Here is a 12,601-nt window from a genome sequence, read left to right as displayed (position 1 = left end):
AAGAGAAATCAAATGAATCCACAAAGCTATGAACATCCTTGGATCTTTGCTTCTTGCAGGGAAAAAGGAATTTTTTGTAGTTACACAAGTTATAAGCAGCAAACTGAGCAGAACCAGTGGCATAAAGTGCATTCTCTTTTCTCCTACTTTTTCCTAACTGCTTAAAGGAAAGTATTTTCTTCTCATCATTCCCTAAAATCCAGTGACAGGAGCTGCTCTGTACTGGGATGCTGCCCTGCTCACGCCAGCACTGCACAAAGAGCAGCCGGAAAGCCAGGGTGAAGCAAGAGTGCCCGGAGTGGAGCACGGACCTGCCAGGAACTGAGCGAGAGATAAAGCATGATTTACTGGCTCAAATAAAGATGCCAAAAACATGCGGTGATTTATTTATTTTACTGGGAAAACTGGATTCTCAATCATAAAACGATAACATAGTAACAATGAACTCGACGGGAAGGACGGGAATATTAAACCTGCAAACCTGAGTTTGATTGGATGCCAATATTAACAGAATTAATGAAAAAGCAAATCAGACTTCAATTACGGATCAGCAAACAAAGCATCCCTTGCTTATACCTGCTGGTTTTGAGTGAAATCAGTGTCTATCTCTTATAAATCATTAAAAGCAAAATGCTCAATTAATCCTTATTTTATACGTAGAGGCCTGAGAGAGGCGAGGTCCGACAGCCTTACTTCTGCTTTAGGAATCGAAGCAATAATGGTTTCAGAAAGCAGTCACACTCCATGAGCAGACAATTGAGGAGATTTAGTAAATCCCACTTTATAGAGCAGAGACTAATCGGAAAACACAAGCCAGTCAAATGTTTCTTATGAACTGTTGACACTATATCAATGCTGAATCAATTGGTGGCATTTACTCTGAGTGACAGAAAAGAAATAAATATTTATATCACATCACCTATATCAATGAACCCAGGCAGAAAGCTATTTCTAACCTGTCAATATTTGATTATCTTGAAGAATCATGTCCCTTTCTTTTAATGATTAATATGAATTCCTTATTAAACCTAAATGGAAACTACTAGAGAAATATCATTATGAATGCCTGAAAGCATAAACTGCCAAAAAATAACAAAAAATAATAACTCGGCCCATATTTAAGTAATGATAAGTGTGACTTAATCCCCCAGAAGGGGGAAAAGTTAAAGTTACAACTAGAAATCTATTTCCAGTTATGGATCTGTGGCCAAGTTTTGCAGAAGACAATGAACAAAAGCATTTGCTCTTGACGGGAAACAGCGTAACTCCTACCAGGGCAGGGCAAATAAAAGGAAAGACAGCAACTTACTTTGAATCTTCTCTTTTCTTTTTAATGAGTTTAAGTAACATTTTTTTAACACAACCAGAATTTTGGTCTCTATCTTTCTAAAATTCTACTATGCGGGAAAGAAACCTGTTACAGTATTGCAGGGCACATTCAATAGTAATTTCTATTACTTAGAACAAACAAAACGCCAAATACAGCTTATAGACTCAATCACTAAAGCACAGCTACACATATTCAGTAAGCAATTTACTTTTTCTAAAAAAACTAGTAATATTGTCACCTGCATTTTCCAAGTTCAGAAGCGTGCTGCTGACACATACGTAATTTTAAAGTTACCCAGAGTAAACACTCAGCTTTAATTTTGAAACATTAATAAAACTACCTGGTAGGAATCTGCAAATGTTAAAATAAGTCTGGATGTAAGGAACACTGACAAGCATAAAAATACATTTCCAAACTGTATTCAAAGGATTCAGTGCCAAACAGGCAAGGCTGCAACGCCGGGCTGCTCGACTCACGCGTTAGGGGGGCACTCTCATCTATTAGATCGCGATGTTACAGGTGGTACTGAAGGACAAGCGTGAAGACCTGCCTTTATCTTCTTGACACGCTCAACTACAACTACTTGATTCATGAAATGCCAATGAGGCTTGGAGAGGTCATTGTGTGAAGGCACTGAATACGCATCTGAGATAATTAAGATTTCAGCCTTCGAAACATGGAGGGGAAGTGAACAGCAGTTAAGAAAATCAATAAGAGTCTTTTATTTGCAGTGACACAGATGTCTCAGTCAATAGAGCCTAACAGGCAAGCCTGATCGCAACGGACAGGTGCCTGCCTCCGAGGCTGTCAAAGGGCTTTCACCATGACAAACATTAAAACATATTTATGTGGCTGCTGAAGAATCCGGGATCCTTTTAAGGTAGTTTAATTTAACGGTGTATATTTAATGTCATTACACTACTGTGAGCCTGCCCGTGTTTTCAGCTCTAAATGGGTCAGAAATGATTGCTATGTTTGTCCAGGACATCCACTTGTCCCTCAATCGTTACCTTAAAGCTTTCCCTTCTGGGTGCCAGCATCTGAATGCCTGGAGCACGAAGAGAAAGTAACAAGACAGCATTCTACAACTTCAGGGATTTTACTGGTTCGGTTCTTTTTCCTTCAAGAAGCTACAACACAAGGCGATTCCAAAACAGCACAGAGTGGTTCCTTGCAAGAACCTGCTAAATATTTAAGTATCTACTGCTCTAAAAAATACGAAGGTCATTCTAACTGAGCAGTTGACTTAGTTATTCAAAATTGATTAACTTTCTTCCCTGAAATTGTGGCAGCAGCGCAACATGTGTGAGGTATTTCAATCTATTTGGAGCTAAATCTGATTAGCACATTTTGAGGAATGGGAAGCAAATTGCTATGCCAATCAAAGTAAATCAGGACACATAACTCATTCATATCATGAAGGTTTTCATGGTCCCTCCAGTTCTGTATTAAAAGAACACATTACAACTAAATGAGCAGTAAGCATCTCTCCACCTATTTGTGGGGTGCCAATCACTGCAGCGTTAGGCAATAACAAGACGTGCATGTAGCCAAGACTCAATTCAAGGCACCTACCTGGCCATTTGCAAGTATTTTCTTCAGCTCTGCAGAAGATTTTTTTAAGCTGAAAAAATAAGAGGCCATTATTTTTAATGACTGTGCCGCTTTAGTCTATAAAATGAACTGAAACCATAAGGAACAACAAGCCATCAGGTTAAGTTCATGGTTACATATTCTGAATAGATTTAGCTTTAGCACTGCTGATTGATGTTCACCGTAGCTACTCCTCCAGCTGCAGACAGCAGAAGTGGAGAAAAAATGAACATTTAAGAGAATCAATATATTTTTCACCCTTACAAACAAGCTTTTTTAGATACCTGACTACCCTAGCCTTGGAGACAGAACCTATTGTTTGCCAGTTCAAAGAAAAGAAAAAAAAAAGATACCTTACACACCAGGTATTTCAAAAAACAACAGGAAAATAAGGCTCACGTCTAGTTTTCAGGTGCCTTATCTTGTTTTAAAACCCCTTAAGGCATTATCCCTCAGTAATTTCCAGAAATCTGCAGCAGAAGGGTGTGCCACTGATGGTGCCTCGCTACCTCAGATTGGAGCGTGTTGAGCACACGCAGATTGTGTGCGTGTTGAGCACAATTCCCCATTTAGGCACCTCGGGGACATGTCTCAATTGAGGAGGGCAAGTCCAGATTGCCGTGTGCACCCATTCCAGGTCAACTTGCTAGCGCAGTCCCTGTGCTCCAGTTCAGTTCTGGAGTCCTCAGCCCAGGAAAGACATAAATCTGTTGGAGCAAGTCCAGAGGAGGCCATGGAGAATGATCTAGGGGCTGGAGCACCTCCCATATGAGGACAGGCTGAGAGACTTGGGGTTGGCCAGCCTGGAGAAGAGAAGGCTGAGGGGAAACCTCAGAGCAGCCTTGCAATACGGAAAGGGGCTGCAGGAAAATTGGGGAAGGGCTCTTGATCAGGGACTGCAGGGATAGGACAAGGGAGAACAGCTTTAAGCTTAAAGAGGGAGACTGAGATGAGATCTCAGGAACAAATGTTTTCCTGTGAGAGTGGTGAGGCACTGGCCCAGGTTACACAGAGCAGTGGTGGCTGCCCCACCCATGGAGGTGTTCAAGACCAGATTGGAAGGGGCTTGGAGCAACGTGATCCAGTGGGAGGTGTCCCTGATCCAGTGGGAGGTGTCCCTGCCCATGGCAGGGTCTGGAACTGGCTGGGTTTCGAGGTCCCTTCCAACCCAAACCATTCTATGAGTCGATGCTTTTTCTTGTCAGTAGTCTCGCATTACGCAAAATGACCCGTATGATTTCTTCCTAGTAAGAGAACTTTAGCAAACCACAACTATCGGCTTGCTGTGTTTTGTAGGCAAAACCATTAATGGCTTCAAACTACCTACACCCCCTCGCAAAATGCTATTTCACCTCCTTCCCTGACAAACTCTGTTTCTTGTACATCCAACACAATAAACTGCCCAGAAAACAGTACATCTGCAAAACTTCATCTCAAAGAGACGTTCCGCTCTTATTACTGAAGGTAAAAAAAAAAAGTACAAAATAATATATTCTTGAAAGGCGTGTGCACGTGTCTTGATCACAGATCATTATTAACAAGAACAGTGAAAACACATATTTCATATTTGGTGGCTTTGTTCTTTAATAGGGCTCTTGTTCCCACGACTACTTTAAAGAAGAATTAAGTTTTCCGAGGAAACATAAGTTGATCTTGTCATCTTTCATGACTAACAATTTGTGAACATGAAACAAAGAGAGACTTTCAATTACTTCAAAAACAAAACTCATAGTGCAGAAGGTTTTGGAAAAGGAATGGCAATTAACCACCAAATAAGGTGACAAGAAGCTTCTAGAAGCCTCATTTGCAATGCACTTTAAGAACAAGCTCAAAGTACAGGAAGTACTGAAAGCCAAAGCACAGCAGCTCGCAGCTCGCTTTAGTTCAGTGCTGTGACAGATGGGGAGGAGGACTGGGGTTCATATAGACATTTAGATTTGTTTTCCTTAAAGGGTCTTGGATAAGATCTTCCCGAAAGGATGGGGGCAAACTTTGCAGAGAAGTTATTTGCTTACAATTAGCAAAGGGAGCACCAAAACTGGTTTTAGTGGTACTCAAATGGGGCTCCCCCCTGCAGCACAACCCCAGCCCCACTGCCAACCACGTGGGGTGGCATCCTCCTCCTCAATGGGTAACTGCACCCTATCAACACCACCAGGCAAAGCTGTGCTTTGTGGGACAGCCCCACCAGTGCAGCATGGCGCGGTGCCGGCCAGAACAGGCACTGACACTTCCCGGACCACACAGGCTTAACACAACGTGACTGTGTCTTTGATCATGGTCATCTCTGTTAAAATGCTCTTGAAAAGAAAAATGAGCAGACACTGATGCACGGATAAATGTACTATTATAGGCTTATTAGAATGATAGAATAATTTAGGTTGAAAGGGACCTCCAGAGATGTATGTTCCCACATTTCAAAATATGGTTTTGTATGAAGAGGATGGAGCCAGACTTTTCTCATTTCCTTTTCAGAATACACGAGTTCATTTTGTGGGGTTTTTGTTTAACACAAGAATGAGTATAACAACTTCCTGTAATAGTCCATGTAAATAAAATACAGTTTATGCCCTAGTATTTAAAAATAGATCTCTAGGAAAAAAAAAAGAGAGGTCTCTCAAATTTTAAAATCTTAACATCGGTTTAGAAATTAGGGCTGGAATCTAAAAAGAAAAGTAAGGGAGATGAACTCCAAAACTTTGCTGAAACTGGGTGAAACAGGGCACCCGAGCTGTCCAGATTCTGCAAAAATCTTACCTCACAATAATAAGCCTACGGAATCGGGTATCAAATTTTAAAATAAAAAAAATCAAGGAATAAGATAAGCTATGAAGACCTGAACATATAGACCTTGCCAAAGACAGCGATTATTAGATCAACTAAAAGAAGTTAGCTCAGTAACAAGGAGTATTTCAATGCTTTACGGAGAACAAAGCCATCTGAAATACCCAGCAAAGACTTATTTCTTTCAGCAGAAAATACCTCTTCTGAAGAACCAGCAATACAAGTCTAACAAGACCCATGAATCAAGGTAATTTCGTCTTCCTCACTTCACTCCTGTGCACCCAGCAGTCATATTGAAAAAGTTATTCAACATCAAGCTTATCGTTGGTAACTACTGCACACACGGTTCCATTTTGTTTTAATAAAAGAAAACAAAACATACATTCCCGTTCTTGCCTCTTACCTATTGCTTGGAAGGGAATCCGAGACCGCCGAACTGCTATTATTAGCAGACCCTGCTCGCGTATTTACCTGCAGGCAGGGAAAGGATCTTTATCAGTCGTTTGTGTTCAGAGGACACTATTCTAATTAACCTGTAATTTGCCATGAATTTCTCATTTCACTAGAAAGGTTAATTAGCTTGTTGCTAGGCATGAAGATGGTTGAGGTCTTGCCTGTATGTAGGTTAGCAGGCTATATAATTCATGGACTACAATATATTATCTTTACATCTTGAATGCTTAGTTAAACACAGAAAAAAGAGAAGATATATCCACTATTTACTCTTTTAAAAAACTAAATAATTGGATACATTCGCAGCCTCCTGCATTTCACATTGAGTATGATTACAGAAGCAATAAGCACACCTGAATGCATCAAACACCGTAGAAGAATCTCATTGCAGTGCCTTCCGCACTCAGATAAATTACTGCAATCACAGGAATACAGTGGGGTTTTTTTTTAAACTCTTTGAAGTAGTGGCAGACATCAGTTGATAAACTGAATATTAAAATTTAGGAACCTTATTAACAGAGGTTAAAAACAAAAAGAAAGGCAATTGCATTTTTAATAAAACTGTATATGGAGACAGAGCAGCCGCCACCCAGCAGATGGATCCTTCTCCCACCCTCACAACAACAAAAAAATCTGCTTGTCAGAGCTCAAGAAAGTGCAGTTTTATTTGACATTTCAATAAGTGGAACACAGCATTACAAATCCATCTAACTTTACTGAAACAATTATTGAAATTCGTACCTTCAGGCCATGTATGTTCCGTTTCCCAGGAGGCTTGCAGGCTGAAACAGTAATTGACTAAATTGTAGAACACATCAGGGCCATTTACAAATTTGCTCAAAATGAATCTTTTAAAAAGAAATGAGGGTGACACCAAAATTAGCAGAGAGAAATGATTGAAAAGTGCCTCACAAGACCCAGAGTGGGAATTACGAACCAGGATTTTTAACTTGCAGGAGTGAGCATTTATAAATGCTAAGAGCTTTCTGACACCGTGTAATATAAATTCTAATTTCTGCTTGGAACACATCAAAATCAAGAGGACTGTTGGATTAAATTATCAGAATCTTTTTGTAATTCAAATTAAAATCTTATGTCACTATATTTTCACATGCTGTATTTTTGCTGGCATTTAACAGAAATATTTGCAAGATGTATTTGAAAAGAATCAGCTGCCACACATCACGAATTTGTCACATTGTCAAAGGCGGACAGTTTGCTTTAAATGTGGAAAAAACATATCGGGGCAAAAGCAGCGGGTCTCCAGAAACCAAATATGGGATAAATGCATCACAAAGTGCCACATTTTGGACACAGATGTACAAATGTGGCAACTCATTACGATGTCTGGGCTTACAGAGGGACGTGCTGCTCGAGGAGCAAGTATCTTCCTCGAGTCTCTCCAACTGCACATCACCTTGTTCTTCCGCTTGCTGGATATGCTTTTGTCAAATGTTAAAGCCACAAAGGCTTCCAGCTACACGTTACCGACAGTTCCCATTTTAAAACTACAGTGCCCTACAAATTGTACGTTAAAGGGCCTGTCACTTTTGATTGATTGTCTGAGGAGGGATGGATTTGATTTTTCCCTTTCTCTGATGCACATGCATTTCCCTTCAATTTTTGACAGCAGGAGACAGAACTATTTATTAGTCAGAAGGACACAGATGATAGTTATTAAACACATCAGTTAGAGCCAGGCCATGTGCCTTTAAATGACATTAGGATATGCATCTTAAAGAAGAAAAATATTATGATACTGTCGGTATTAAAAATAATCAAACCCAGAAAACAATAAGCTATTCTAAAATATATATAAGCATATTACATTTTTTCCAATAGACTAAAATCAACATTTTGAACAACATATTTAAAGAATAACTGTTTTTATGCTGTATTTCAATGGTATGTTCACCTGGCATTCCACAGATGTGATGTATATAACAGAGACAGGGTGTATATATATATGAGCATGTATATGCACACACACTCCTGTTCACACATATGCATACATAGAGGTCTATTTTCAGTATGAAAAAAGAACTCTGTCTCTTACTACCTAGACAGCAACAGTGTATTTTTCTAACAACATATGCAAAGTGCCATTTTTTCCCTGTGTAGACCTTTAAATGATTGATACAGCACAGCCAAGGTAACACACGATGGCACATGGACATTTACTAATGGCAGGCTTTATGGAAGACATGAGTTTTTGGAAGCCAACTGGAAACAGCGTCTAGGAGGGTTCCACAGAAGTAAGAGAGGCAGAAAGGGAAAAGGACTTGAAGACTGGACTTTCAAACAGAGCTCTTAAAAAGGATGAACCTTAAATTACAGGCAGAAAAGCTGCACATTACTGATGGTGCTTTAAACTGCAGAACATAGAGACATGGCCAAAACAACATGAAAGAAGAGGGCTTGTGCTAACAAAATTTGGGACGTTCATTAGAGAGGCAGGACTAGAGCATTAAATGCCAGAAGAGCGAAAATGATGCAGGAAAGAGCATTTTGTTTGATATTGGAGAAAAGCAGCAGAAGAACTGAGAAGCAGTCAGGATACAAAACAAGCACAGGGTGGCTTTAAAGCTGTAACCTAAAAAGAAAAAATGTTTTAAGAAGGTGATTTGGAAAGATGAAACAGCAACTCAGCTCTGAAGCAATGCAAAGTATGGGGCAAGCCACCACTCGGGACACGCTCAGCAGATGCCTGCGGAGTTGAGCCAATGGTGAAAACGTGGAGATAATACATGTGCATCATATCCTCAGCAGCCTGGAGATGAACCTTGAATCTCTACGGCTAACGAAGATTATCCTTGGATGTAAAGGAAATAAACAGAAAAAGGAGAAAGCAGCAGGAGCAAGAATCTACTTAGCTGGTTCTTCAGGAATGACCCAAAAGAAGATCCTGAAAGATGGTTAAACCTCAGAATGTCCCATTAGTAGCTCAGGCAGGCCAGCTACCGAGCTCGTCCTGCCACAACTTCCTTGAGCTGTTTGCTTAAGGGGAAACATATCTAATTGCCTTGTACTTCCAAGAAAAGTTTCCCACCTATCTCCCACTACATCACTTTCTCCAAGCAGCATGAAAGCCTGGCATTTTATTCCTTGCAAGCAGCAGTCAGTGGTTTGAGACAGGGTGTAAATCAGTAATTAAATGCCCTTCTACAGAGAGAGGTTCAGGAGAAAGGCTGAGACCCTTACATCTCAGCCTGGGAAGAGGCAGGCGGGAAGAATGCACTTCCCCCTTCAGAGTCGCCCTTGTCCTCATCTCATGAGAGCCCATCTTGACTGCTCATGGCTCCGGAGTCCTGCAGCTCCGCTATCTGGGAGTCCCCCTCCTCAAACAGATCCTGCTGGCCTGAGCATAATAAAAATAGAAAAATAATCTCCGTATTCCCCTTGAACTCAAGTTTCTCTTCCGTAGGAGCGTAGGAAACCCAGCCTCCTTTTGAGACCTTATTAGCATGTGTTTGAGAAGGCTGTTGCTTAATTGCCCAATTCAAACTTCAGAGAGTTGTAAGTAATGGGAGCCTCGAATGTTTAATTGGGAAACTCATAGTATGATTATTTGTATAATGTCAGTTAAGTGAGAAGAGTTTAATTTTTAATTATTTCAATTAATTTATTGCTGGGAGATTTACTTGGAGAATTTAAACCTTATCTGTTTCATCAATTAAGGATCAGAGATTCAAAGACCAGATTCTGAGAGCATCTGAATGAACCGGCAGAATTATGTAATGCATTAGTCTTTTTTTAACCATTATTTGAGTTCAGAGAGAGCAGTGCATTCCCAAAAATCTAGCCAGCTGCTTACAGATTTTTGTTCAGGATGTAGATGACCTATTTTTTAATTGCCTCAGCCCACATAATTAATTACATCTTTCCCTGTTCAGAGAACTATTAAAGTTGTCGTGATCATTTTGATACCACTAAGCGCCTAAATCTCAGCTAAAATGTGTCACAGATAGAGCTTCTGTGCCAGGCAGGTTCCTGTTTTCAAAATGAACAATGAGGGTCATGTTCCAAGTTTGGTAGACTGATTAATGATATTCACAGATCTCAACAAACCTCCATTTTCATAAACACCCAAAACTTAAGTTATTAATCTGAATTAATCTTTGGCTTGAATTCATACAGAACTATCACCAATGTGTTTTTTAAATGTACACAAATATGTGCTATGCAAACTGAATCTTGTTAGGCTAATTTACTCCAGTAAATTAGCTATTTTATATGCAATAAATGGAGTCTTCTCTACACTCCCCACAATAAGGAATTCTTCTCTCCAAATTAAGAGGTAAACATCATGTTATGTGCATTTAAACCTCCAGAAAACATAACTGTTGATGAAATGGTTTACTGATATCATCATTGTTGATTAGAATTTGTTAAGCATTACCTCTTGGATATATCTGTAGCGGCTCTATTAACTGTCCATTTACTTGCTGCTCCATTACAGTTGAGTAATACTGCAAAGAGATTAAAGAAAGAGATTACTCAGTAATGTATGAATAGTAGTAAGAGCACTTATGGATTGTTTAATTCAATGTATTTTTACTTTTTTTTCCAACTGCCATAGTACTTGTCAGCCTTTAGACTGTTTTCTTACCATTTGCAACAATAAAGCGGCAGGGAAGAACGCAAGCAAGGGGCTGCGATGCCTCGCACAGCACTGGCTCGAGCACAGGGATCTGTTACTGGCTCAGCTCAGCAAGTTCCAAGCCCACCTGAAACCTGGGAATGCTTCAGACGAGCAAGCAAATGAAACATTTACAGCAAACACAGCAGTTGCCACACCTGGAGAAGCCGGGAAAACCAGTGAAACGTAGAAACAAAGGAACGCTGTAAATATAGTCAAAAACTGTGCGGTTAGGAAAACTCCAAGGGAAAAAAGAATCTGGAAGATATCCAAGAATATGCAGGGATGAAGCACAGTCAGGACAGCTGGGGCCACATCGCACATATGCGGAGATGCCTTACATCCCCTTTGCGTACAAATTTAATGCACAGTAGGGTATGCAAAGCAGTGCTACTGGAGAGCCATTGTGGACACGCCAAGACCTTGGGCTCCACGGGGGCTGCCAGGAGCAATCTGCAGGGAAATCTATGGATAAAGGCAAAGAATGGACAAGAAGGGATGCAAAAGTGTCTCAGAACATCAAGACCCAGGAAGACTGAAGAGATCTGATGTAGTAGGAGGAAGTGGCATGAGGATGAAGAGTGACATTAAATGAAGAAATAAATATTTGGATTAAATACATCAAAATCTTTATCAGTCTTCCATAACTGACTCTCACTCCCAATCATGGGTGAATGCTCACCCGACAGGACATTTAACTTCACAACCAGACAATCCCAGGGCAGGAGACAGTCCTTGTTTCAAGTTTACTGTCTGTAACCCACACATCTCTCATCACAATGTGTTAAACACTGAAAGCACATCACAAAGCACGTCTCTTTTGCGACCGCTGAACATCTTTGAAGCAAACACGCTGGCTGTTGGCCAGATCTTCATGGCATAAATCAGTGTAGCTCCACTGACTTTCATGCTAATTCTCACCAGCCGAGTGTGGTCTAAGACTTCAGCGTGTCACTGTTACCAGGATTTTGTGATACTATTACTCAAACTGGCAGGAATGGATGTCAACATGAAAAAAAAGTCTTAAGTCTCTGTGGAATCGAACACATGTATTTCGCTCACACCAATGGTTTCCCATGGCGCAAGCATTTTGTACTTATGCAACTTCAAAAAGACTAAAGTTTATTAACCATCTAATGGTACAAAACATTTTTCATTCCTCTTACAACAAGATTAAACGTGTGAACTATAGCAAGCAAATGTTAGGGGGACACTAAAGCAAATTTCTGTGCAGAAGTTTTTCAGTGCTCCTGTTTTTCAAATTCACGTCAAGAAATAGGAAGAAATTTCCTTTTAGTGAAAAAAAAGGTATGAAGAAAATTGCTGAGGGTTTAAGGATGCACGCAACCTCCCCTCCTGTGTGTACATCCATTCCAGTGCTTGCTGCCAAAAGCACTTCTCTCATTCAAGTCTCACTACAAGATTTTTGAGGGGGGGTGTCTCATCCATATTACTGTACAAACGCATAAATCCACATCTTATATTAACACATGCTTTCTCTGTGGTTACCCAGAGCAAAACCATCCATTACAAAATTTCACTCTTGAAACAACCAAGAGGTTTTTCAGGAGTCAGAAAAGCAGTCTATGGAGTAGTCCTATCGGGAGTGCCCCAAATAACATGCCAAATCCTCCTCCATGTCCATATCTCTTGAAAAAGGTGTGTCACCTGTACCCAATTGTTATGGAGCTGTGAAAGAATCTCTGGCTCCACTGGGGGCCAGAACGGCTTAAGAAAACCAAACTTTTTTAATTACCCTATTACCAGTACCACTCTATGACCTGCAGACATATATATTTATA

At 40.3% G+C, this 12,601-nt stretch overlaps 1 protein-coding gene across 4 annotated transcripts in view; it reads right to left on the bottom strand.

Moving 5' to 3' along the window:
- The window catches only part of MAP2K5 (mitogen-activated protein kinase kinase 5), a 138,751-nt gene that overhangs the window by 112,098 nt on the left and 14,052 nt on the right, over positions 1 to 12,601 (bottom strand). For all 4 annotated transcript variants that reach the window (XM_054077134.1, XM_054077135.1, XM_054077136.1 and 1 more), the window contains exons 4-7: positions 10,560 to 10,629; positions 6,902 to 6,942; positions 6,111 to 6,178; positions 2,906 to 2,954 (exon numbers count right to left, since the gene is read on the bottom strand). In XM_054077134.1, the coding sequence (XP_053933109.1) occupies positions 2,906 to 2,954; positions 6,111 to 6,178; positions 6,902 to 6,942; positions 10,560 to 10,629 (228 nt within the window). The remainder of the gene's footprint in view (positions 1 to 2,905; positions 2,955 to 6,110; positions 6,179 to 6,901; positions 6,943 to 10,559; positions 10,630 to 12,601) is intronic.

The sequence above is a fragment of the Cuculus canorus genome, chromosome 12 (assembly GCF_017976375.1).
Source record: "Cuculus canorus isolate bCucCan1 chromosome 12, bCucCan1.pri, whole genome shotgun sequence".
Lineage (NCBI taxonomy): Eukaryota > Metazoa > Chordata > Aves > Cuculiformes > Cuculidae > Cuculus > Cuculus canorus.
This window is presented reverse-complemented; position numbering and strand designations above follow the sequence as displayed.